General features: G+C 44.2%; 2 protein-coding genes across 9 annotated transcripts in view; one reads left to right on the top strand and one right to left on the bottom strand.

Annotated features, from left to right (window-relative positions):
• The window catches only part of TLE1 (TLE family member 1, transcriptional corepressor), an 85,880-nt gene extending 76,560 nt beyond the window's left edge, over positions 1-9,320 (bottom strand). For all 5 annotated transcript variants that reach the window (XM_072837219.1, XM_072837227.1, XM_072837235.1 and 2 more), the window contains exons 1-4: positions 9,153-9,320; positions 8,254-8,354; positions 6,738-6,801; positions 6,578-6,622 (exon numbers count right to left, since the gene is read on the bottom strand). In XM_072837219.1, the coding sequence (XP_072693320.1) occupies positions 6,578-6,622; positions 6,738-6,801; positions 8,254-8,354; positions 9,153-9,176 (234 nt within the window). In that variant the 5' untranslated portion in view covers positions 9,177-9,320. The remainder of the gene's footprint in view (positions 1-6,577; positions 6,623-6,737; positions 6,802-8,253; positions 8,355-9,152) is intronic.
• Positions 9,321-10,714: 1,394 nt separating this feature from the next.
• LOC140638926 (spermatogenesis-associated protein 31D3-like) overlaps positions 10,715-27,940 on the top strand; it is a 189,900-nt gene continuing 172,674 nt past the window's right edge. For 2 of the 4 annotated variants that reach the window (XM_072837059.1, XM_072837071.1), the window contains exon 1: positions 10,727-10,839. The gene's annotated coding sequence lies outside the window, so the exon portion shown is untranslated. Of the gene's footprint in view, positions 10,840-27,940 lie in introns of all 4 variants that reach the window. The other 2 variants (XM_072837092.1, XM_072837081.1) reach the window with 2 other exon arrangements.

Genomic DNA, 27,940 nt, shown 5'->3' with positions numbered 1-27,940 from the left:
GAGGAGACCCACTGGCTGGATTAAAGGGCCTGGTGGAAGGAGGACAGAAGTGACCAAGACTAGTAGGGACAGTAATTGGGGGCAGACACACGAGGCTGTGAGTGATGGACACAGACGCCCTGACAAAAGCGGGAAGTCAAAATTAGAAAGAACAGACACACCAACATACCTGAAGACCCAGCCCTGAAAGTTTGCATTCACCACTTTAAAGATGCTCCCATTCTGGGGCTGGAGTTTGGAGCGTCTGGATGGAGGCTGCTGGTCTCTACAGTAGAGCACATGGACCCAAGTGACCGCAGAGGACACACCAATTTTTATTTTGATCCCTCTGCTTATGATTTCCATTTATGACAAACATATACAATGTGTTAATACTTTTATACGCTTTTATAACTCATAAATTTGTAAGCGAACGCGTCTGGTGGTATATTTTCAAGTTTTTCAAGGACAGGATGCACAAAATACCAGGGGCTAACTAACAATCTAGTTAGACCAGGAATGGCACCCGCAGTATCAAACCCAGTACAGTACTGCAGTTAACTGAGCAGTTCCACAAACAGCATGATTTGGACGTGCAAGTTCAAATACAGATTCATTCTCAAAAACTGGTTCTACTTAGTCAAGTGAAAATCCAGTACGTATCTACCAATACACTGGAAATAATATATGTGACTATACCTCTTCAACGTACATAGGGCTATAAACACACCACACCCTACAGCTTTTCTCCATCTGGCAGATAGAAAAATAAGTTCAATGGATGGAATTCTCGGAGTTTGGTTTTTCCTCTTAGTTTTCATCTTATACCCAAAATGACCTTCACCTTGCCCTCTATCTGCCACACCTTAGTGCCCATGCCTTCTCTCTCTCTCTCTCATACATACATACACACACACACACACACACACACACACGTGCTCTAATTTAAAACACCAAATCACAGTCAAAGACACATTTCTATGGCACATTTCATAATACAAAACTCACCAATCCCATTGGTGAGGACTGTTCTCAATCTATAAATGCCTACTCTTGTCAAATAAGCCTACTTATGAAAACAGCTGCCTAAAATTTAATTTAAAACTATCAGACCAAATATTCGACATTGAAAGTACTAGTTCTGAAAATCTGTTTTTCAAATTCTGAACTAACAGTAAGTCAACAGGGATGGGGGGGCAGGGAGCTGACAATTGAGCCAATCAAAGCCTTTGAGAAGCCCAGTTTCTTAGTTTCCTCCAATGTAATCCACTCCTGAAGACCACAAATATTTAATAATAGAAGAGCAAACACTCACATCTATGGAAACCTAAAATGGTTCCATGAGCCAGTAACTGAATATATCGTTAGTTTAACTACCACACAAGATGATTTACTTAAATATTTGCTAAAGGAACAGATTCTTTCTGCATTTCTTAATAAACACTATTTGAAGGAGTATCTTAAGCTCTCTGGCCAAAGACTCTCCTCAACTGACACAGGGCACCAGGTTTTCAACTCTGGCAGGGGTGCGGTCTGGAGGGACAACTCTCCTCTCCTAAGAGGAGTCATTCTGAGAACTTGCCTAGTCTAATCACTTATTTTGCAGAGAAGGAAACTGAGGCCCAGACAACTAGTCAATGACTCATCCAGTCCCCAAAGTCCCCTAAATCGGGACCCATCCCGATGGAACTGTATTTTATACCAAGGCCCATCCTTAAGATCACATATTTCATTCCTCAGAGTTTTTTGGCATGAATTTTGAATTTAAAAATATTTTTAAAAATCTTAATGACTATGTTTTTTGACCCCTTCCTTAAATTCTGTGCCCCAGGGCAAGTGCATCCCTTACCTCATCCTAGTCTAGGCTCTGGATAGAAACCATGAACTAGCCAACTGTTGAAGGGGTCAGGCAGAGTGACACAAAGTTGGGAGGATTCGCCCTGCTGGCTGATAAAAACCAAAGGCTAATCTTGTGCCTCAGAATCTGTGTTCCAAATACACAGGGAGCTTTCTCTCTCTTCACTGAAGCTTGTGAAGGGCAGGCCTCACTAAGGACATGAAGTTGGGGACCACTCCACTCTTGATGACAGTGACTCCCTTTGTATTACAAGGTAATTAACACCTGGTAGAGCTTAGCTGTAACTGCAAGTACTACAGCGAGTCTTTTCCCATTCTGAGACGTAGACTCAGGAAAAAAAAAATCTCAAAGTGAGAAATGGTAGACAGAAAACACACATGGTTATAAAGCAGGAAGAAAGGTAACACTTGCAGACAAATAGCAAGAGTCACATCTAAGGGATTAACCTGCAGGTGAACTCCTAACAGTTCCACCTAAGCACTTTTAAAACACTACCAGAGGACAATTTATTTTTTAAGAGAAACTTTAAAGCACACATCAAAAGCGTGAAAGCGGTTTCACTCCGAAATTTACGTGGTCTGAGACACGGCGCTGGCAGAAACATCACATGGTGCTTGGTTATGTTAAGCTCTCATCTGTTTCTCTTTCTCCTCTCCTTCCCCGCCCCACAACCACACTGCAGAATCCCTCTTTCCTTCCAGAGCCAGTCCTTTCATTTATTTTTAAATTCTTGGCCGCCCTGGAGAGCCCCGAGTGCTCACTCTGCCTGCTCTTCAGAAGAATAGAGGCACAGAGAGACAAAGTGATCACACTCACTGTGCACTGGGCCTCAACCAGGAGTCCTGACAACAGTTTCGAATTTTCTTTTGTTCTTAGACATATTTTAACCTGCAGACAGTAGTGCTCGGTTGGCTACAACTTTCTACCTTACCCATGGCTGTGACCTCTGCAGACCAGTCACTACTGCTGATTTTCAGGAACTCTTAGAATGCACCAGGTCCTGATGTGACTGTGTATCATGACATGAAGTTTTCAGCACAAAGAGCAAGAACAGGAGAGACATGCAGCCAGGGGCACTGGGTCACCACACGCAGGCCACAGGTGTGGCCTCATCCTCCAATGCAACGGGGGGAAGGGGTCGATCAAGGAAAGCAGGACTGAATTCTAGGGAACCAGGTGACCAGCTTCAACAGAAACTTGACCCTGACAAATACCAGACTCCGAACACATGCCCACAGCTGCAGGCAGGGCAAAACACCTACCCAATCAACCACACAGGATGAGGCAAATCACTTCTGAAAACTGTTAAGTGCTGTACAAATTCACGCCACTAAGACAACTTATGGCATGGCCTCATCAGCATCCTGTAAAAAGATCCACAAGTGGAATAAATAAGGCTTATGTATGTATTTACAGTGCATCTTGTTCCAAAAACACCAAATGAGGTCATACCACACCACAGGACAGAAAACAAAACCTGAAAGATCGCACTGCCAAACACACCAGGCACAGCCCTCAAAACAACTAGACTCACGTTCACCCGCTGTTTTGTAATGTACCCTAATGCTTTGGGGGCATAGAACTGCCTTAACGTTTTATGAGATGTCTCCACCTCTTCTGGATAAATACCCAGAGTTTACAATCTACCTGGAGAGAGATGGGTAGGCAGAGATCTATAAAAGACTCAAAAAACAAAACCTGTATTTTTTTTTCTTTTTAAGATGTTATTTATTTTGAGAGAGAGAGAGACAGAGTGTGTGTACACAGAGAGGGAGAGAGGATCTCAAGTCGACTCCCCACTGAGCAAGGAGCCAGACAGGAGCTAAGATCCCAGGATCCTGAGATCACCGCACGAGCCAAAATCAAAGAGTCGGACTCCTAACAGACTGAGCTACCCAGGCACTCCTCAAAATAACGACAACAAAAAACAACTGTCTAAATGCCACAGCAAAAAAATTAAGTGCCCATTACCATCCCTCGTGCACTGACTTTTCAGTAACCAGCCACATACGGGAGCAGAGAAAGTGAGGGAAAGGCTTATCAGGAAGTGTTGACACAACATAAACATGGACTGTGGGCACCAACCCAAGTAAGGAAACCACAATTATACCATTCTCCATTTGGACACGCTTCCACTTTAAAACTTCCAGACGGGAAAGTTGGTGGTGAGATTTGACACTGAAATCTCTAAAACTCACTTCTTAGACAAACCCGCTGAAAGGTGGAGAGAGCGGTCGTCACACTGCAGACAAATCTTAACAACATTAAAGCTCTCTCCGTGGAAAGTTTCCCCATCGCTGCATTTTTTTCAGTAACAAAGATGTTGTCAGAAATGACAATTTTTTGTGTCCCCTGATGATGCCTTGCTAGCATTTGGTTATAAGCCATAAAGCAGGACTAATTTCAGCCTGTCAGGAGTCTCACTAATGCCCAGTTTCCCCCCAGAGAGAATTCCTGTCAAATCTAATGAGAGCTCCAAAGGCCCTCTCTACAATATAATGAGCACTTAGGCCATGCTGGTGATCAGGCGGCAAAAAGCATCAATTTGAGCCTGGCTACACCCTGGGGGCCAGACGTCACCAGTTTTAATAAGAATTATGATTACTAGCTGCACCAAATGCCTCCTCAGAACTTATTATTAATGTGTGACATTCAGAAGGATGTTTTTCAAATGTAAGGCCACTTTAAACTGAATTACAGCACTGCTTTGCACACCACTCTAGTTACGGGTCTGTCAGCATTTACAATATAAACTAAATTTCAAGAGGCTTAATACCCTACTATGAAGAACATGGCATCTCTCAGCTTTTCACATTTTTCAAATTACTGAGCCAATTATACGCAGCATATTATTAATGCATAGTGGCTCACGGATGGACAATATTACCCACAGATGCCCAATAGTGTATAGAAACTCATTAGAAACCTATTTTCACACCATGGGGCTCCTGACCCTCTTCGCCCCTTCTTCCTTTTTCCTACTCGATAAAAAAGAGGTCATGTAACCATGTAACCTTCAGGAACCGGCAGAATTACACACTTCCTCTACCTCCCCAATAAATCCTGCATCAGCATACAGCATCATCCAGAGGTAGTGTTTCCTTGTAAAAGAGTTGGTGAAGTTATTAAATCCTTTGAGTTTATGAGTTTAAGAAAAAGCTTGGTCTCCTGTTTACCCTTTCTAGAATTGTGATTAGAAAAAGTATGCCTTTGGGGTAACTTAAAAAAAAAAAAAAAAAAGTGGCAGGTTACAACTCCTTCACCCAGCTTATTTGCATAATTCATTTAAATGACCATAGATCTTCTTGCCCAATTACTATCAACAAGTTACAACCGCCTCAATCAGGCACTTGCCATTCAAACACACAAAAAACAAAGGCACAAGCCCAACATAATCTAGGCTACCAATTTTGCAAATCAGAATAAAATCAGCATTTTTAAAGGCCCAATTATATTATTAAAGAAAGGCCCTGAACCTAACTATCCCTTTCCAAACACATATCTGAGAATAGATCTAATGTACACGACTTAACATTATGAAATCTATGATGAATTAAAAATCAAAGAGTGTGGAGTTACAAAAGCAGAATTCAACTCTGAAACACACTTGCTTAATGAAAGTCTTTGAATATAAGGAAGATCTGAAGGCTGAACTAATCAATTTCTCCACTGTGCCCCAGCCGGTCAGCCATGCTCTTTAATTTAATGAAACAAGGGTTTGAGATGAAATAGCACATATACATCAAGTAAGAATTGTATTGTTGCACTTTGAAATGTGTCCAACTGTGCAACTTCATCTGATGATAATTTTTTAAGAGGCAATCGATTTCTAAAAGACTTATTGTACCAGCGTCTTGATGAAAAAGTGAATGTCAGCATATCTCCAGAATACTTACACCCTGCCATTAATGCTTTCTTTGGCAGACAATGACTACTCAATCGAGGGTCCTTTGGGCTGAGCAATCATTTAGCTTTTCTTCTCTTATGAGGTCCTTAGTGCCTTGTTCCAGCTCAATACTCTTTTTATACACCATTATAGTAGCCATAAGTGTGAATTTTATGGGAACTTGCAAACTCATAGTCATAGCTAGAGCTTTCCAGTCACTAATCTTTTCATGCTTTTAAAACCACTAGGACTGAAGCGACTCCCAACATATGCTGTGGCCATAAAAGAATGCTTTTTCACCTCCAAATCTGCATCAATTGAGAAAGTTTTCAAAAAGATGTTTGCTAATAAGCCACTAATCTTGAATGTCACTTTATGCAACCCCGAAGCAAGACGAGAACCCCACAGTTAGTCATATACAATGTTTAACCTGCTTAAGAAACTCCTGAATATCCTTCTTTCCCCTCCACCCGCAGGACCACACTGCTGTTCCAACCGGCAAAAAAACGTTAAGTTACTCTGAATTTCAGAACTCTATGGGATATCCAGATCTTTCAAGCAGAGAATAAATCTATCCAGGTAGAAAAGCCAACTCAGAGACTCAATTTCTATCAGCCTATAGACAGGTTGGGTCACATTTCCAAAGCACCTCTCACCTAGTCACTTACAGATTCTGTAATTGTCAAGAAGCAACTCTTGCTGCAAAACACTACCACCAATTCACAGGAAGGGAAAGAAACTAAGGGCATACAAATTCCCCCCCCCCCCCCCTCCGACCACTGAGGACACAGCCAGTTTTATAGAATCATAATGACTGATTTCTCATTTCAACTCGAGATTTCAATAGAGCTTACCTGTTTATGCATTTCTATGTTTAATCCATATGACATTTCATAATACTGCAAAAAGAAAAAAAAAAATCAAGCATTTCATTAATTCATGTTTTGCAATGCTAGGAACACGTATTTGCTAATCTTACATGCAAAAGAAAGAAGTCTAATCTCTGATACCTACCATCACATAGTGCCTCTGCATTTCTGTCTTTTCACTTGCCAGTTTCTCACATTCCAATTTAAGGCTACAAAAACAAAACAGGCAACTTAATGTAAACATTATGTCACTTGTTTTAACATCTGCCTCACATATTTGCACTTCAAGTAAAAACACAGACCAATTTGGAAAAGCCATAAACTATCTAGGTAAACATGCAAAAGCTTTGTCCTTGCATTTAATAGGGAAAGGGAATAAGGTGAACAGTACAGCGTCTCCACTCAGCTACTATTATTTTTCTTCTTGATGCATACCTGGTCAGATGCCAAGAATGAAAAATCTGTCAAAAGCCCTGATCTACTCAGAAGACCAAATCCTCCTCCTGTTCATCTGTTCACTCCTACTTCCCTGGACCAGTTTGCTCCTCTGGATTCCACCAAAATCTGGCCTTTGCACAATTTTCAGCATCAGACACAGGCTGTCCCATCTATGCCAACTCAAACAGTCTCCAAATTTAAAAACTATACTCTAGAGTTACTTCTACAATTGTTGGTCCCTTTTGAAATCTTGTTTTTAAATCCCTGCCAAAATATGTTAAGTAGCTACTCCCGGCTTGGTAAACACAGTGTGAGCAGGTATGCCTCAAGTTCCAGAGATTATTATCTTCAAGCAGACAAAAGGTCAACAATCAGAAAAGCCTCTGACAAAATAAGAAAATTCACACCCAAGCATCTGTGCACTTTTTCTCAAGCATGACCAAAATAAGGGCTGTCATTACAGAGTTATTTCTTAGCTCTAATCAGCTAAGACTTCACTGGAACATGGGAAAGAAACTAACAGTTCTGGAAAATCCACTATGGACAGGGCGCTTTACAATCACTTTTCACTTATAAACCTTTTGAAGTAGGTCTCAGTTAGGTGAAGAGACTAAGCCAGGATTTATATAAATGAGACTGCGGTCCCCTGTCCTTCCCAAACCACTCCAAAATGACGACGCCAGGCAGGGGAGCTTCCTCCTGCACCTAACGCCCCCCCCACCCCCATCACCAGTGATGGGCACAGCTAACAGCACCTGGTCTCCCATGATGGACTTTGTCTCAGACAACACAATCCCCTGGTATGGCAAAGAGCGATTTCAACACTGGCTCTGCCTCCCTAAACCTGCACTCCAGGGTTGGAGCATCGATTGAACCAAGGTTTCAGCTCAGCCTGTTGCAAAATAAATAAACGAAGTGCAAATATTGACGGTTCTCATGCAACTCCTAAATACTCAAAAAAAAAAAAAAAAAGGCTCCCTGTAACAGCAGCAAACCGGCAAAAGGGAAACAATGGTAGTAGGAGGAGATTAGAGGAGAGACGGCCCAGGAATAACCTGGAAACAGGGTAACATGAATGACAGGTCTTAACTGCGACTCCACACGCCACCGCCTGGACGCGAGGACTAAGTACAGCCGCCGCCGCCCCCGGCTGGGCGAGGAGGTGCCGGGGCTGCCCCCGGGGCTACCGCTCGCCCGCCCGCCTGTCCTGGCCGGACACGCACCTGTGGTACTGCGCCTGCAGGAACTGGAATTCCTCTTTAATCCGGTCCAGGGACTCCGGGATAGTGAACTTGAAGGGCTGGCCTGCAGCCTGGTGCGGCGTCTGGGGGCGGCCGCCGAGGGGAATCGAGGCACAGGGATGCGGGGAGACAGACAAACAATGAAGGCAGAGGAAGCACAAGTGGGCGGGACGTAAACAAAAAATAAAGTTAGAAGTGGCGGAAAACCGAGCCCTGAACTCGAGTTTGCTCTGCGCTTGATGGAAGGAGAAAGCGGACCCTCGCCCGGCCTGGAGCCTCCTCGGTGCTCGGTGCGTGCGCCCGGGTCACAGGCTGTAGGGACGGGGCTCCCGGCGGCCGGGGAAAACCAGGCCAAATCGTCGTCGTTGCCCCCGCCCCCTCCCCACGGGGGCGATAATGACCCCGGGGACCAGAGAAGAAAAACAACAGCCTAACGCTCCGCGTTCCCAGAGACGCGGGGCCACCTCCGGGCGCGCCGGAGCGGGGGCCGCATTGACATGTAAATAGGCGAGACGAGAAACAAAGGGGGGGGCGTCCTACCCGTCTCGGCAAGGGGGTGGGGTGGACGGAGAAATCGCTCCGGGAAAGAACCCCAGCGCCCCCGGGAGCCCCCGCCCGCCCCGTCTAGACATCAACTCGGGGGGGGGGGGCAAGAGCAGAGGAGAAAATGGAGTTTCAGCTCCCTCCCCAGCGCAGGAGGGAGGCTCCGAGACCCCCCCAGCCTTGCACCCCCAGAGGCTTGCGCGGGGCGGGGGGGAGGGTGGTCCTCCCGAATTTAACAGAGACCCGTCCCCTGCCGCGCGGGGCGAGCGTCTATCCCCTCCCCGCCCCGCCCCCACCCCGCGCCCCCTCCCCCCCCCCGGTACCCCGCCGCGCCTCACCGGGTGCCGGCTCTGCGGGAACATCGCTCTGGCGGCGGCCGCAGCTCTGTTTCCGGGCAACTCAATTCTCCGCTCAATTTCCAACTTTAATCCCGCCGAGGAAAATTAAGCCGAGAAGCCGGGCGAAACCCGGGGCGCGGGGAGCGCGCGGGCCACGCACGCAGGCGCGCTCGGCGGGGCGCCCCGGCCGCTCCTGCTCCCGCCGCTGCGGGCTCCCTCGCTCAGGGCCACATCGCGGGGCACCCGGGCCGGTGACGCCGGCGCCCGAGAAGAGGGCGCGGGGGCTGCGATCCGGCCCGTGGGCCTCCGCTGCCTCGGCGGGGACGCGGGGGGCGGCGACTCCGGCCGCGCTCCCCTCGGCGATCCCGGTGCGCGGCACCCGTCCCGGGCAAACAGATCCAGGCGGGCTGCCTTCCTTCGCTCTTCTCCCGCTCCGCCTCCTCTCCGGGTTTTCCCCGCGGCCACGGCCGCGGGCGAGGCGCAGGTGGCCCGGCGCCCCCGGCTAACCCCACACCCACAAACCTGGCGACGTTCGGGTCACCGGGCGCTCGTGGGCTGCGGGAGGCGGCGAGGCGCACGGCCCGGGCCGCGGCGGGCGGCGGGCGGCGGGCGGCGGAGGGTCCGCGCCTGGCGCCCCGCGGCCTCAGCCCCGGCGGAGGAGCAGGAGCGCGGGAGGACGCCGAGGCGGGGAAAGTGCGGAGGGCGCGCCGGGAGGCGGCTCGGCACGCCCCGAGCCAGCGGCACTCGGCGGACTCCGCGGTCGCACGAACCCTCCGGGCCCGGCGGGGCTACTCCGCGGCGGGCAGAGCGGCAGCCGCCCGCTGCTCCTCGAGCCCCGGGCGCATCCGGGCGCCGCGCCCCGCGCGCGCTCGCCCCACCCGGCCGGCCCGGGCGCTCCGGACTCTCGCTCCGAGCCCCGGCCTGGGCCCTCTTTCTTTCCTTCCCTTCGTCCGCCTCTTGGCACAGGGCGCTCCAGCCCGCCGCAAAGTTCTCTCACGACCCGGGGGGCGACATCCGCGAGGCGGTGGAGAAAAGAGCAGGAGCGCGTTCCGCCGCGCGGCCTCCCTCCCCGGCGGGCAAACTCCGCGGGCGGGTCCGGAGTAGTCGCGGCGGGGGTTTGGTCGCCGCGGGCCGGCCGTGAGCGGGTGGGGGTGGCGCCGGCGGTCGCCCCGGGGACGCGGGGCGCAGGGTGCTCGCCGCTGCCGCTGCTCCTGCAGCCGCCGCTCCCGCCGCCGCCGCCCGCGCCTCTCGCGCCGGTTACATTAACACGCGGTTTCACACTCCGGAGCTAACCAGCGCCGGCCCCGCCCAGCCCCGCGCGGGCGGGGGCGGGAGCGCAGAGCCGGCGGGGGACGTGGGTCCGGGAGGCCGCGGGGGGCGGGGCAGCGCGCGCCAGCCAATCGCGCGCGGGCGCCCAACGTGGGGCGCTGACGCGACGCCTCCCCGCAGCCTATGGTAGCGCAGCGCTGCGCGGGCCGCCCCCCCCCCCCCGCTCCCACCCGACTCGCTCGCGTCTCCGCCGTCTCCCCGGTGTCCCCTCCCACCCCGCTCCGCCCCCCCCCCCCGCCCCCCAGCCAGCCGCGTCCTCCCGGGCTCGGTGAGGAACTGTTCCCGGAGGAGCCGCGGGACGCCGAAAGCAGCCAATGGGAAGAGGCGAGACGCCGAGATTGGCACCGTGGATGGGAAGGTCGGTGGGAAGGAGAGCGGCGGGGCCGGGCTGTCAATCAAAGTAACGTGGGGCCGGGCGGGGGCGCGCGGGCGCGGGCGCGGGCGCGCGCGAGCGGGAGGGACCGGCGAGCGTGCCGCCGCGGAAGCCGGGGGCTCGAGTTTGCAAAAATCCTGCCACTTGTTCACTTTTCCCTTTAATGGAAATCCTCAGATCCCAGTGAAAGTGACTCGGAGTCTAACCGCGCAGTTTCTTAGGGGGGGCGGGGGAGGGTTGGGGAGGTGGGTAGTTCGAGCCAAACGAGTCTTTCCGTGCTTGCCCTTGTGTGATGCTCCTCTTTTGAAAGTGAGGTCACATTCAGAAATCTCTCTGAGGATTGTTTTTCCGTGAGCTGCCTGTCCGTGAGAAGGAGTAGTGGACTGTGCACCCGGTGGAAACCGCGGCAGCGCGTGGGCTGGCGCACGGCCCCGGCCGTCTAAGACTAGGCTTTTAATACTCAGGCCACCCCCCACCCCCCTTTGCACCCAACGTGGGAGCGGTTGGCTTTTATTGAAGCATTTCAGACGACTTTGCAGAAAGGTCGGCCTGCCTTCGTTTGGCGGGAAGGATGCCCTGAGGTGCTGCCAGGGTAAGGCACGCGCGTCCCAGTCGCGGAAGCGCGAAATCTCGGGCCCTTGTCTTGGGCCGAATTCGCCGTCTTGGGAGTTGGGGGCCGCCGAGAGTTTTAGGGGCCTCTCAGCAACACGCCCACGAGTCTGTGCCCACTTACTAGACACAAGGGAGACAATGGGATAAACCCGCATTGAGACCTGGGAACCTGTCCTGCCCGCCCCTTACCCCCATCCTTTGGGTGGTACCCAGGGCAGGGCGGAGCTGCGTAAGGACCTAAATGGGAAGCGTTGGGTCCATCAGCCCCTCGTGGCTAAAATTCTTACGAGTGGAACTTGACCTAAAAGGTATTTTGAGGTTTTAAGTAAATGTGGCATACTGTGTCAATCTCCAGTTTTTGTCTATTTCTCCAAATACACGGCACAGCAGAGAACCTTCAGTATTGCCGCATTTATACTTTTATTTAAAAAGAACAGTTAGGTTGAGCTATTTTCACACGGTTGGTGAGTGAATAATACCGTGGTAGCCAAATGGTAGTGAATGCTTCGGTAAGAAAGACACGTCTTTGACAAGCATTCATCCTACCTTGGAATATACTTCAGTTTTTGGTATTAATAACGCCCACGTTCTCATTATTTTACTTTCCAGGGACTTATGGAAAAGCATTTATTTAAACAGAAACACATTTGATTCGGAGATTTTCTTTCTCAGAGATCTTTTTCTTGAAATATTAAAAGAATCATTTTAGATAATACATTTCACCGTTGGAGTTGTTTTTAAATATGTATGATATTGATTTGTCTATAATTGCATCAATCCCAAATATCAATTATAAATGAAAAATTAAGGGAGCGATTTTAGCCAGCCTGTACAAGGCCACAGTAAATTCTTAAACAAGTTGGGTATGCGGTTTTGCAGTGTTCTCATTAAGTGGGGTTGGGGAGAGGGTTATATTATTCATTTTGCTAACATGGAGAATGAAAAGGAAGGAAGCACTGTCCCTCTTTCCTGAGTTAAACGGAGTGATGACTGGAGCAGGCCTGCTCCACGTATAGGACTTTTTGAAATAATGTGATTCATGGGCAGCTAAGTTTTGTCCTTTGGCAACCTGCGTTCCTTGTAATCTTCATCTAGCGATTGGGCCCCATATGCCAGTCTATGGTCAGTTCATCCCATAATCAGCTTCAGGACTGTGTAGAAAGAACTTGGATGCCACAGATATGCCTGTGCGTGCTGAGCCAACTGGGGCAACTGACACTTCTCCCTGGCTTACCCAAGCTTTATTTTGATTTACTAGCACACACTGGTAATTAGGTTTAAACAGAGAGATTAAAACGGTGTACTTCGAGTCAAGAACCTTCTGAATTCCGTATAATGTAGTATCTGGAGAAAAGAAAGAGTGATGATTTCAAAATTGGAAGAGCTTTAATTGTGTACATAAAGATGGTTGGTTTTCGAGTGTATCCCATCCTCCTTGACAGAGGGAGAAGGCTGGGCCCCTTTTCAAGGTCATATTTTCTTTGTGATTGTCATGCTGTAATAATTATACTACAAAACTCTCATCAAACTGCATTACAAATGATGGTGTTTAACAATCAAGTAGCTTTAATCTTATGTTTTAAATAAATAATATATGTGCAGATTGGCTACAGCCTGTTTAAAAGAAAATAATCCTACCCATGAAATCTATCATTTTAGTCTTCTATTTAAAGTCTGTTAACCATAATCTTTTTTACCTTTAACATATTCATGCGTTGATGATGTTTTTACATGAAATGATATTAAGTACGCCGCTTCCATAGAAAATTATCTCTGAAAAAAACAATCCCCTTTTTATCCTCTGCAAAGCAACAAGAAGATTACCAGATTGCTTATTTTATCCTTGATGCATATAGGGGTATATTTCCATTTGTTTGCTGCTGACTATCAAATTTTCAAGTCAACCAATGGCGTAAGTCATTACAAAAAGTAGATGGTATATCGTACAGGTTCTAAACATGTCATAGAAAAAGCTATGGCTGCTGATCAATGATATTATGCATCTTTTAAATCTATTACTTTTTTTATTTGAAATGAGTATGTCAATTTCTGAAGATCACATTATTTTCTCTTCCTTTTAGCTGTGAGTTATTGCTCATGCATTTTCTCATTTGACTTTTTTTTTTTTTAACTGAGTTTTCTTAAACCCTGAGAATGTAGGGTCCAGAAGAATTTTCCCAGCATTGCTTTATAACCTTTTCCCCCACCCCTTTACCAAAGAAAAGGGCAGGATGGGTGTGGGGCATGGAGAGAGAAAGCAAAGAAAGGAAAAAAAAAAAAAAAATCAGTAGCCGATCCATGCAGCAGTAAAACCTCAAATAAAATCACATCCAAAGAATCTCTTGCGGTTTCACACAATATGGTAAAATTAGAGATTGCAGGAAACCAACTAAATTAAACTGGGAGCATTTGAAGAGAAACGAGTAGTTTATGAAAATGACACATTGACTGACCAGTGTGCTTTTTTATCAACAATTTCTTTGTTAAGATGCAGATCAAAGGAACCTGCATATGTTTTCATTTTGTTCTAACTAGAAAATTACATCCAGATGTTTAATAGGCATTTGGTTGGTTTTTCAGCATTGATTAGATATGTTGGTTCTGTTTGCTTACAAGTGTAGCCGGATCATTAGCTAATGCAAAGAAATGTTTGCTGTGAGTTGCTAATTAGGGCTTTTGGAAACCCTCCATGCTCAAGAACAATTTGTACAGTGGCCAGATGAACTTGAGGGACTTGAGGAAGTTGTTTTCCTTTCTCTGTCAGAATGGGGAGAAGCAGACATCCCCATTCCCTAATCTCCCTTTGCCTATGGGGGATTGGGATGCTATCCCTGAGGATTAGAGTGCAAATAAATTAGGAAGAGACCACACAGGCACTCCCAAACACAGAGATAAATGTGCCTTTTCTCAAACTACAACTGTGTTGTCTTCAGGGGTTGGGGGAAGCGAAGAACATCTAAAATGCTGAACATTAATATGTGGAAGATGCTCAGTGCTAATGTTATCAAATACACAGCCTTTTTAAGTATACTTTAGAGACAGATGGGAAAGCCCTTTATGATAAACGAGTGTACTTGAATTCATTACTGTAGTACTTATAATTAAAAATGTCTCCTTTGCAATTTCAGTACTTCTGCAGGGTACAAGAGACCAAGCTTGGGAAGGGGAAGGCTGGGGCCAGTGAAAGGGATGGAGGGAGTAGAATTTTGGAGCCTGGGAGGAAATGCAGTGTTTACTTTCACAGCCACTCATCTGTTTACCTTGTTAAAGCCCCAAAACTTGTAGGAGATTAGACATTCACGTGGTATTCAAATAAACTGTTTGAGAATTTGAGGCACCAGGCGGATAAACTTCTTAGCTGGCCAATCACGTTTTTAAAAACACTTGCAGAAGGACACCACCTCGGTGGAGGTTGAACTTTTGTTTATTTAAGTCTGTATTTCTAGAGAGGTACCAGGCCAAAATAGCCTCTGTCTATAAGCCACTGCAGAAGCACAGCCTCAAATACCACTGGAGCATTTTCTCTCATAGATTAAATAAATGCCCCTTCTCTGCCTGTTTACATCTTACGCACATGGATGGTACACTCCTCCGTGTTCCCGTAGATGCAGGATTAGTTTTCCTTGAAATAGTTCAAGCAGAGGGCCTGTCTATCAGAGCTCTCCAAGTCCTTGGGGAGCTGCCCTTGAAAAGCAAAGACAGTATTTTGGGGCAAGAGCAGATATTTCCTGGAGCTCAGAGCATAACGTACCAATACGTCTCAGTGTAAATTAGCAAGTTTTTTTTTATTCCATTCTGAAGTCTGATAAAAGTTGAGGTAATACACTTTTTTTTATTCTTTCAGTTTAGTATTTAGCTCAACAGGAGCCAGAGTCATTTGGTAAGGCAAAAGGACGTTAAAGGAAGCATGTATGCTGATCCTTCCTTTATGTGTTCACGTAAACCACGAGCTGACCTTGACCCCCTGAGTGCTGTCTGTGAGGGCCTACCACGCTGCAGACCCTGGACTTGCAAGGAGATCAGTATTAAACCAGGACGCCTCTCTTTTGACCTTAGAAAAGCTTTTGCTTTGGTGGTATCCTTTAAATACTTATTTTTTTTTTTAAAGATTGTATTCATTTATTCACACAAGACACACACACACACACAGAGAAAGAGAGAGAGAGAGGCAGAAGCAGAGACAGAGACACAGGCAGAGGGAGAAGCAGGCCCCATGCAGGGAGCCCAATGGGGGACTCATCCCGGGACTCCAGGATCACTCCCTGGGCTGCAGGCAGTGCTAAAGGTAGGCACCAAACTGCTGAGCCACCCAGGGATCTCCAATACTTTTTTTCTTGAAACTGGCAATTGGGGCAGCCCGGTGGCTCAGCGGTTTAGCGCCGCCTTCAGCCCAGGGCATGATCCTGGAGACCTGGGATGGAGTCCTACGTTGGGCTCCCTGCATGGAGCCTGCTTCTCCCTCTGCCTGTGTCTCTGCCTCTCTTTCTGTGTGTGTGTGTGTGTGTGTGTGTGTCTCATGAATAAATAAAATCTTTAAAAAAAAAAAAAAAGAAACTGGCAATTGCTTTGAAGAGTTGAAGCTGGAGTTCAGCTCATCTGTGATCTCGTGGTGTTCCTCATGGTTGAAGGCAGAGGAGCTCTGGGAAATGATAAAGAGCTAGAAGGCTAGGCGGTAGGTATTCCAGATGTCTTCAGCCTCTAGAATGGAAATTCTAGGCCTACATGAACAAGTCAAATGACATAAATACAGAATGTTGGCACATGTCACAAGACAACTGGCCTGGGCTCTTTAAAAAGTCAATGTTAGGGTGCCTGGGGGCTCGGTCAGTTAAGCATTTGCCTTTGACTCAGGTCATGATCCCAGGGTCCTAGGATTGAGCCCCCCATCAGGCTCCCTGCTCAGGAGAGAGCCTACTTCTCCCTCTCCCTCTGTTCCTTCCCCAGCTCCTCCCACCTCAAATAACAAAAATTTTTAAAATGTTTCTGAAAGTCAATATTAGGGGTACCTGGCTGGCTCTGTCATTATGGCATGAACTCTAAATCTCAGGGTCCTGAGTTCAAGCCCCAAGTTGGGTGTAAAGCCTACTTTAAAATAAACAAACAAATAAAAATAAGCCAGTGTTACAGGTGTAGGGAAGAGAATAGGGAGGACTGTCCCTCCAAACAAAGGCATATGAGAGAAATGTAATATGTGAATCTTAATCGGTTCCTTGTTATTAAACAAAATGACAACAACAAAAAACAAAAACAAAAAAACCCCAGCAACTCTGAAAGACTTTCTTGGGCAATATGAATGTGGGACTGGATATTAGGTAATATGGAATCATGGTTAATTTTCTTGACGTGAGAAATTTGTGGTTACGTAGGAGGATGTTGTTCTGAGAAGATTCTTGGTAAAGCCTACAACTTCAAATGATGTCTGCAACCGCAAATAAAAAGTGTGTGTGCAAAAAGAGAAAGCAAATTTCCTGAAACAAGTAGTCTCAGAATTTAAGGATAGAATCTTAAATTAGTATTAGTAATCTTAGTATTTCAATTATGTTTGGAATCTTTCATGATAAAAAAAATGGGAAAATCATTTCAGGGTCAATGTTACATCTTTTTCTTTATGTGTCAATCTGAAAATTTCCTTTGTCGATAAAAGATTGATTCACAATGTTTCTAGTTTTAAAAAGTATGAAAAAAATGGCGTTTTGTTTGTTTTTTTTTCTCTGATCACGGAAAAACTGTACTTAGTAACCAAAAGATTACCCACTTGGCTCTGGATCTTCTAGTTTTTTTATTATTTATTTTTGTTTGTTTTCTCTGCAGTCTCAAATGATCCTTAGTTATCAATTAATATAAAATGAATACCTTTAAGAAAATTACATTAGCAATCCTCTGATGCATCGTTTTTTGTGCCATCAAGCTCAAATCACCAGAAACTTCACTATAAAACAAAAAAGAAAACTATATATTAAAAATAAGATAGCAAATAAATTTTATTTTAATTTCTTAATTTCCAAGATAAAAATAGTTGTTCTACTGGCCTTTTCATCGCTTGAGCTTTGCAGTGAAATTTACAAATCATTGGTTTGATTTTGGAATTTCCTTAATATTTTGAAATATAATGCTGAAACAGATTATTGCTGTATGTACTAAGCTTTAAATATTAATTTGAAAGAAACGAAAATGGCACTAAATCTCGGACATTGATGTTATGCTCATCTAGAATCGCAGAGGCACATATTTATGATGTGCCGATAAATAAATAGTTCCCCCCAAAAATCATGAAAAGTGACAAAGAATAATCAAAGAGTTGTCAGCTGGAATGTCCCATCTATCTTTTCTTTTTCTTTTTAATTGTAGCTGTTTAGCATGTTTTTGTTTTTCCTGTCCCCATTATGTTTATGGAAAGGGAAAAATTCTGTGACAATGGTAAGCAGATTCTGGTTGTTGTGTGAAACAGATTAAATCCACAACTTTCAATGAAAAACTTGAATACTTTACAAGGAGGTGAATATAGGAAGGTACAGGGAAACGGGGATTTTTCACACCCCGACTAATCAGTCCATCCACTATCTCTAGCCAACGTGCACCTAAGCCACGTTTGTGTAAAATGAAAATGATCAAAATTACTGCTTCACCATGGCAGAAAATGCCCCCAGGGAACAGAGTTACCATTCCGGTTTTCCCCCATTCACAGGCGCCACACTTCAGAAGAACTGGCAAGCTACAATTGGCACTTGAAAAAGTGTTACAAAACACTGACAAGTATTAGAGGAATGTTGATTAATGTAAACAGCCTGCCTCAAGGAATAATACTTTTCTAACGAAAACTGGTTTTCCAATTAGCATTTCTATGGAGACAGGTATCTCCAGGTAACTCCAGGGAGTGTTTCCAGACGTTATTTGCCTTTGTTGGAGAGAGGAGGTGTCCTATTTACATCTTTAGTTTCTGAAAACTCGAAAAAAGCAATTGGTAGGTTAAAAAGTCAACGAGCCTTAAAAAGGAAGCAAATTCTGACACACGCTGCAATGTGGACAGACCTGTAGGACATTTTGTTCAGTGGAATAAGCCTGACAAGAAGACAGATATTGTGTGATTCTACTTATATGAGGCACCAAGATAAGCAAATTTGTGGACAAAAAGTCAAATGGCCAAGGGCTGGGGAGAAGGAATGGGGCATTATTGTAGAGTCTCAGTCTTCCAAGAGTCCTCTGGATGAATGGTGGTGATGGCACCACAACCATGTAAATGTACTTACTGCCACTGAATTGTGCTTAAAAATGGTTAAGGGGCACCTGGGTGGCTCAGTCAGCTAAGCCACTAAATCCTGATCTCCACCCAGGTCTTGATCTCCAGGTTGTGAATTTGAGCCCCACGCTAGGCTCCATGCTGGGCATGAAGCCTATTTAAAAATGTTTTTTAATTTAATTTTAAAAATGGTTAAGATGATACATTTTATCTTCTGTGTATGTTACCAATCTCTTTAAGTCAATAGGATTCCTTTCTTTGGTGATTTCACAGTGGGTGGATTGTCATTCTATTTATTTCCTGAATTTGTGCATATGATTGAGCACTTACTACGTCAGGCATTCTTTTAAGTGCTTTTACTTGTTTGTATAACCTCATTTGACCCCCACATCATTTCTATTAGGCAAGTATATTATCATCCATGTTTTGTTGATAAAGAAACCCGAAGCCCAGTACTTTCCCAGAGTTGCAGGTGGGAGGACTGGTTTTGAACCCTGGCACTTGGCAGAGATCCGTAGGAGGCTCTACCCACTGCTGAGTACTTAGGTATCATTTCTCCCTCTCCTCTCACTAGATTCCATTGCTCATTGACCTACTGACAGAAAAATGTTTCTATGTATTTTGCCCACAAGCTTTGTAGGGATTTCTCTTGGCACTTTGGAGCTAAGGTTGATACTTTAAGAATTTATATTTCTGCAAACAGAGTTAACAGCTGCCTCGGGCTCTGGAATTGTGCCCACCAGCAGAGAAACACAGCCACTTTGAGTTGTGTGCTTTCTGGCAGCACCCAATCCATACCCCACATTGCAATTCAGCAAATAAAGACAGCTCAGTAGCAGAGGAATGAGGGAGACCATGAGTCTTAACTCCATTAGGCCAACAGGGCAACTAGTTCTTATTTACAACTTCACAAATAACATTTTTAAAAATAAATACACAAAATTATGGAGGCCATAGAGGGTTCTGTGATTAATAGTGGTTTGAGATGTCCTGGTAACAGCAGACATGTAGCCAGGGCCCTGATAACACGTCTGGAAATATTTGGCCTATTGAATGTGATTGGATTTATTTCTATCCTCCCAAGCCCTTTTAAAACCAATGGGTTTCAAGTGTCTTTGACCATGGACCATAGTAAGAAATATATTTTTAAAATCTCAGTACAGTTCTCTGTCTTTCACACATACACACACATGCACATGCAAGTCACAAGCACACATTGCAACACCTGGTTTAAAAACACTGCTTTAAATTATACAATCATACTCGTGAGGGTTCTCCAGAGAGACAGAACCAATAGGATACCGAAGTCAGGACTTAGCCCATGCAATTATGGAAGCCAAGAAGTCCCACCATCCGCTATCGGTAAGTTAGAAAACCAAGAGAGCCAGTGGTATGATCCAGTTCATGTATGAAGTCCTGAGAACAGAGGGACCACTGGCATAAGTTTTAGAGTCTGGAGGCAAGAGGACTGGGAGCTTCACATCCGAGCTCAAGAAAAGAGGAGAGTTTGCCAATCCTCCTCCTTTCTGTTTTACTTGGGGGACCCTTTATGGATTAGATGACACCCACTTGCAGTGGTGAGGACAGTCTTCCTTACTCAGGTTGCTGAATCAAATGCTAATCTCCAGAAACACACCTACAGACACACTCAGAAATGTTTTACCAGCTATCCGAGCATCCCTTAGCCTAGTCAAATTGACATAAAGTGAACTATCACAGCTATAGAATTTTTAAATTTGATTAACATCTCTGACTTATGGAAAGTCATTAACCCCAAAACTATAATCAATAACATTAGGACAGGCTTTCTTTCCTTTACACTTTTTACAACAATGAATCATAATCCCTGCCCTAAAGTCAGTCATAATTCCAAACTGGTAGGATGCAAAGCCCTTCAGGAAATTTCCTGCTTATCCTTTTGGTGCTGCCTGCAATGCTGGCCCTGCATCCCCATCCCATTCCCCTCATCTCAGGGTGCCCCTCATCCACCTCCCTGTCCACCCTACCCCCCAAGCATAGAAACAAAACCAAATACCTAACAAACATAATTATACCAAGAAGAGTACCAGGTTCAGAGACAGAGGGCCCTGCAATGGAATTCCTATTTGCTTCTTACTATATGAGCTTGGGCAAACCACTTCCCCTCTCTGGGCCAGTTTCCTCGCCTATAAAATCAGGATGACAGCACAGATTTCTCTGGGTGGTTGCTAGACTGAATGGGATGAGCTGAGATAACATAGTATAGTTCTTAATGCAGTGGTTGGCCCTAACAGCCTTGTGTTCTTTCCTTTTTTACTTGGGGCTTGATAAAGGCTCTACCCTCACAGCTGGGGAAGTACCACCCCTGCCTTGGAGCAGCCTAGAAAATCAGATGGCAGCAGGGATTCCCAAGGGGCTTTCTGTGGAACTCTAGTCCAGTCGTGGGCCAGTCCTCTGGGGCTCAGGAAGTATATCATGGTGTTTCTTGGGGACAGGATAAGTGGATCTCAGGGAAAAAGGCAGGAGCCACTGACCTTGAATGCTCTCTCCTTATCCCACTGCTACATTCATAGGCTGTTTCATACTCAAGAAGAAATAACACTAATACACCTATCTTTTTGGAATAAAAATGAGATTTTGGGGGTGGGCTATGAAAAATAATGAACAACTTCATCACAGCATACGACAGTTCCTTTGGTGGCTATAAATGCCCTGGGTTGCCCCTTTAGAGAATATAATAGTAAAAACTTGTGACTAACCAGTGAGCACTTAATGGAATTAGATCTCTAATATGTTTTCCTTGAATGTCATGCCATCTTACCCAACAAATATGAAGTCATGCTTGGAAAGATCTTGAGAAACACATATAGAAGTTAGGAAGTCATTTAGATATTAATGGAACTTTTTTAAGGAGTGTGATCTGGTTTAGGATTATTTTTGAACTGGGAACTTCCACTTTCCTCCCAGAGACTTTCCTTCCACATCATCTGTTTTATTAGCAATGGCCGAGGTCTTTCAAATCTGTGAATAAGGTTTAGTGAGAATTGATGAGCCCTGTCTAAGTAAGAATCCTAATGGCTGTGCGTTGCTGTTATATGGTAGAAGTCAAACTCAATTATCTTTAAATTCAACAATTCTGTGTCTACCAAGAGACTCTTTAGGACCTCTTCTATGTGTCTTTCTTCATTTGAAATCTTTCATTTGAATTCAGGCCTACTTTAGAAAGAAGGGGAAAAAAATTGAAATATAAAACCTGTGTTTATGACAAGAGTGAGAGAAAAAAAAAAGGGATTTTTCTCTCTAGGTTTGGCTCTTTCCATTATGGAAAAATTAGACCATCAGTAAATAATCTTGGCTACTCAAATTAGGCTTAAAAAAAGAGAGAGAAAAAAGAACCTTATGACCTAAAAAACATAGTATGTTTAGCGTTGCTATATATGTTCCCTCCCCCATGACAGCCATTTCAGGAAAAGTTCTGTTTGGGAAGATAGAACAAAGCCTATCTTTATGTTGTGAACAGTACTGAGCTCCCAGGATTGGAGGAGGGGAGATGGAGAAGGAATAATGGACAAGCAGAAGGTGGTACTTCGTTCTTCAATTTCCCTCAGTAAGAATTCTTTCAGTGTCAAATGGGGACGCATATCAAGAGTTTGTAGTCTCTCAAGTGTCCTCCAACGTTTTCAAGCAGGTCCTTCGAAATACACCCCTCTTTTTTAGTAGGTGTATTCACATAATAATGTATTTACGGGCATCAGAACGAGCATGGACTAGAAGAGAGTCTTTTCTAGGCATGAAGTATTCTCATTTCCATCATCCCTTTGAGTTAAGTATGGCAGACAGGTGGTAGGGAAAGGCATGGGTGGGGAGGGGGGTGTTCCTTGTGAGTGGAAGAGGTTAAGGCTGAGAATGTTTATTTCCAGTGCAAAAAAAGCCTAAGATGTTCCTTCTGTGAACTCCATCATTCACATTTCTTGAAAAACGTTCTGACAGGGTACTGTATAGTTCCACAGTCTCAACAGATATCCAATAAGAGTTTCAGGCTGAATTTAGTTTCACCGAGTTTAGCTCAGTGGTCTGTGTAGAAAGCAAAAATCACAGTTCTTCCATATATAAAAGGAATCAATAGGGAGACAGCCTCTTCAAATGTTAGGACCCAGAAAAGTACAAATCATTTGCAGTTTGGTAGTGAGGGCCACCAATAAGCCTTTAGAGCAAGTGGAATTACTTTGGTGGAGCCGAGTTTTTTTCCCAGCCACAACTACTTTTAGGGGCTCATCCTCTAATTATGAAACTCCAGCTCTAGACCTCATACATGGGCTGTTGGTCCTTAGTTGGCAGACATTTTCTAGTTCCTTAATGATTAAGATTTAGCTACCACACATCTCATTTTGGGGGGTGATTATTGGAAGTTAAAATTTTTGAAGCATAATCCATGCGAGGCAACAAGTTATTAACCAATGTGTTTTTTTCAGATATACACCAAAAATACAGTTTTCTTCCAGACATGTCTTAAGACATAAGGAACTATATAAAAGTCATTCTTTCATAGATGTAAGTGTAACTGGAAAATAAAAACTAATGCTTTAAATGATGAGTAATAATAATAAAATCCTATAAGACAGTACATGCTAACAGTCAGATGAGTGTTATGTTTAGTGAGCCCTGTATACAAAAGAGGAGCCATGTGCCTGGAGATGGCATCATGAAGGCCTTCAGTATCTCATCTTGGGGAACCAAATTTTCTCACCTAGCACTGAACCTTGACCCTACTATCCTCTTGGTAGGACAAAACCAAATACTGACATACTTCATTCTCTCATACAATTGAAGACTAATTTTACTAGCAGAAAATAACTCTTATATTTATGCAATCTAGAATAGAAACAATTGAGTACATCCTCATGAAAAATAATCTGGCTGTTGAGCTATGCCTGGGTGACTATTTCTGAGCATTTCTAGTAATAATTATTTTCTACTCATTAATTCTTTCCAAATGCTCATTTAGCATTGAAAGTATAAAAACTAATGGGATGAAAATATAAGTTTAAAAACTTAAACTTAAGTTTTTAAGTTATCCATTAACTTAACTTGATCTGCGGTTAGTGGAGAGAGGGGTAGGGAAGGCTGTCATTATATGATTGTAGCAATAAATTACTTTGGCCCAGCTCCTAAAGCAGTAGCATCCTCTGATGCTACTTTGGGGACCAAGTAGTTTGGGGAACACTTTAAAATGATAACAGTGGTCAGAGGGAATTTTATGCCAGCAGGTTGAAGGAAAATGCCATTTCCTTCACCTTCTTTAGTTGCCATTATCATTATCATCACCTTCTAACCATTGTTCTGAGGTCAGTGTTCTACATACTTTACATATAAATTCTTCTATTCCTCACAATGACTCTGAAATCAGTACTGTTTTCACCTGTGATGGTTAATCTCATGGGTCATTTTGACTGGGCTAAGGGGGATGCCCAGAGAGCTGGTAAAATGTTATTTCTATGTGTAACTGTGGCAGTATTTCAGGAAGCAGAGTGAATAAATAAGGAAGATTGCCCTCACCAGTGTGAATGGGTATTATCTGGTCAAGTCAGGCCTTCAATAGAACAAAAAAAGGTGGAAGAAAGGCAAATTTGCTCTTTGCTTGAGCTGAGACATCCATCTTCTCCTGCCCTCTGACAGCACTGCTGGTCCTCAGACTTGAACTGGGATTTATGCCATCACCACTCCTACTACCCCTCCCCTCCCACGGTGGTTTCAATCCTTGTTCTCTCTTTGGCCTCCGACTGAGAGTTACACCATCAACTCATTTGGTTCCCAGGCCTTTAGAATCAGACAGTAGTACCCACTGGCTTTCCCAGTGCTTCAGCTTGCAGGCAGACTTCTCAGCCTCCATAATCATATGAGCATTTCCTGTAATAATTCTCTCTTCTGCCTCCCACCGTATATCTCCTATTGGTTCTGTTTCCGTAGAGAACCCTGGCTAATACATCTCCATTTAATAAATGGGAAACTGAGCCCCAGATCTCACCTCTAGTGAATGGCAGAGCCACATTACAGTCCGTGTTCTTAGCCAGGATGTGAGCCACTGACTACTCTTTAGCTAGGACCTAATGTCTGGATTTAACTGAACGAGCTGGACTTAGAGCAGTCCAATTTGGAGATGGTAGGAGTTCCAGTCATCAGGAGCATCAGAAGAACTCAAAAGGAAGTGATCTCTCTTGAACTCACCACCAGCAGCAATACAGTAGTGGCACGTTTTTGGACAAGTACAGGATTTGTTAGGATGATCAATATCTGCTCTGATTCTTCCCTGGCATCTTTTTCATTTCTTTCTTTCTTTTCTTAATTTCACTAAGTTTTTAAAATTTAATTTCAGTATAATTAACATACCATGTTATATTCCTGACATCTTTTTCTTCACTTCTGGCCCTTAAGGAAATTGAGACAGCTTGTAGCAAGTCTTTTTCTTTCCAAGGGCTTTGCAGTGTCTTTTGGAGTTAGTTTGGGTGAGCAAATGTGGGCTTTACCTCAGAGAAGGAAGCGTAAACATGGTTGAAGAGTATGCCTGGTAGTACTTGTGGGAGAAGGAATCCCATTTCCCTCTTGTCACAAATGATAACTCTAGGTCTAGGAGAAATAACATTTTTCCCCCTTTCTACTCCTTTTCTTGACTACCTTTCTCTCCATCCTCCGTCTCCTCCAATATGCCAATCTGGGCCACACATTTTGGGGGTATGTTAGTGTTGATTAAAGCTCAGAAATCAGAAAGATTAAAGCCCATCTTTCTCTTTTTCGCTGCCATCATGAAAAGCCAGGCTAGTCTTCATGGTGCATTCTGAAGGTGCTTAGACTAAGAAGGTAAATGCAAGTGGGAAGCCTTGCCTATAAGTTCTGGCCTTTGCCCCATCTTCCTCCGCAAATGTGCCAAATACTCACTGATTTAGAGAAGGGGCATGAGTGAGATCTGGTTAGGGCACTTGCCCACCTAGTTCTTTCTTCCGTATTTGGCTCCTGTTCAGAGTAAATTTGTTGTTCTCTCCATTAGCAAAGATCCCTAGAGGACTAGAGAAGACAGTGATAGGAACTGTATGTCAGAACTCTCCCCTGAACTTCTAATACCAGGAGGACAATGTTAGATAATGCTACTGCTTTAATATTAGTGACTGACACCAGCTGAGGGAGGAAAGGCAAAGATATATGGTCCCAACCGGGCCCATGAATGGGCTGGTTGTACCTTTGTCAATATTGAATCAAGAGCCATAAAATATTTCATCTTCTGTAATCCAATAATCTCACTGCTGGAACTGTGTCCTAAGGAAACAGTTCAAAGCCAAGATAATGGTGAGTGTACAGTGCCCACATCTTAGTTTCTAAATACCATTATCTAATAAAAGATATTAGAGATCCTTGGAGAAATGGCTGATTCAGATCCGGGGCAGGGAGACCTCTTGTTGTTAGCAGAGAGTAGAGAGGTAATTAATTGTGCTTTGTATTGGGTTTGAATTACAGATGTTCAGTAGGTCCTACACAGATGTGAATGTGGTTCTGTGTAGACATGGAGATAGAGATATAAACAGAGTTTACACTGGCAAAAGGGCCCAGGAGTTCCTTCATCAGTTCACAGAAAAATTCTCTCAGATGCTTGGTGAAAATGCATTTTTCTGAGTCCTACCTCAGGAAGCAGAACAACTGCATTTTTATGGTATTCCCCCAAATCATTTTTGAAGCACATGTTAGTCTAAGAAATATTTAAAGGATTGTGAATATGCAAGGAGTTATTATGGGAAATTGAGAAGAATTAGAGAAGCATGAGAACTGAAAAGGAACCCTGGGTGGATATAGTGTCACATGGCCCAAGAGGCAGAGTTTCATTTATGGAGCCCTGGCTGATGTTATTGAGAGGGCAAAAGGGATACTGAAAACATAAATGTAAAATGGAAAACCATAAAAGAACAGGAGGAAAGATATATAAAATTTTACACAGTCACAACGTAGAGGACTTTATAAGTATACAAACAAAGAAAGGAAACACAGTATGGCTAGGTTTGACTTCATGAATGTTAAAAATTTAAACATGTCAAAAAGAAATCACACACAAAATTAAAATGAGAACTGGGGGAACCCTATAGCATATATGACCAAGTAAAATTATATCATTACTTATGAAATTTTTATAGTCCATTTAGAAAATTATGAATACCCTAGTAGAAAATGAGCAAACACATGAATAGGCAATTCCCAAAGAAAATATAATTGCCTCATATGAAAAAATGAGTATGAAATACATATTCAAAATGCTTTTTTTAAAAGTACAGTCCACATTCAACATGGGGCTCAAACTCACAACCCCAAGATCAAGAGTCACATGCTCTACCAACTGAGCCAATCAGGGTCCCCTAAAAATGCCCATTTTATGTTTGCTATTTTTTAAATGCCATTTTTAAAAATTCCACATCAAAGTGAGATCATACAGTTCTTCTCTTTCTCTGACTTACTTCACTTAGCATAATGCTTGAACTGCCACTTTTAACTCCTCAAACTGGCAAATACTTTTACCAAAATGGATAGTAATACTCTGGCATAGAGAGAGAATAAGGAATAAGCAAAATCACCTGTTGTTAGTAGAATGCATTTGGTACAACTTTCCTGAAAGGCATTTGGAAGCAGCTATCAAAAAGAAAATATTCTTGCCCTTCAAAATCAATTCTGCTTCTAGGAACTTCATTTTACATTTATGTTCCTTCTAGTATTATTCGTAATATCAACGAACTGGAAACAACTTGGATATGCAATAGCAGTGATTTGGTCTAGTAAATTATGGAAGTCACATAATGCTGTATTTTCTTTCTCTTTTTAAAGATTTTATTTATTTATTTGAGAGAAAAAGAGAGCATGCACACATGCGAGGAGAAGGGGAGAGAGAGAAGGAAAGAGAGGATCTCAAGCAGACTCTCCACTGAACACAGAGCCTGAAATGGGGCTCAGTCTCTCATGACTCTGAGATCATGACCTGAGCCAAAACCAAGATTCGGACACTTAACCAACTGAGCCACCCAGGCGCCCCAATGCTGTATTTTCTAAAGCTTTTACAAAACATGCTTTAGTAAAAGGATTCCAAACCTAGGTGCCAAGCAGTAACAGAAGTGAGTGAAAAAGTCTGGATGTAAAACAGAGACATGGAGAACAGGAGGACTATTTCACTTTCCTCTTAACTACTGTTTTTTTTTTTTTTTTAAAGTAGAAGTGAAATTAGAAATGGCA

This window comes from Canis lupus, chromosome 1 (assembly GCF_048164855.1).
Source record: "Canis lupus baileyi chromosome 1, mCanLup2.hap1, whole genome shotgun sequence".
Classification (NCBI taxonomy): Eukaryota; Metazoa; Chordata; class Mammalia; order Carnivora; family Canidae; genus Canis; species Canis lupus.
The sequence above is the reverse complement of the archived record's forward strand: the minus strand, read 5'-3'. Positions and strand labels throughout refer to the sequence as shown.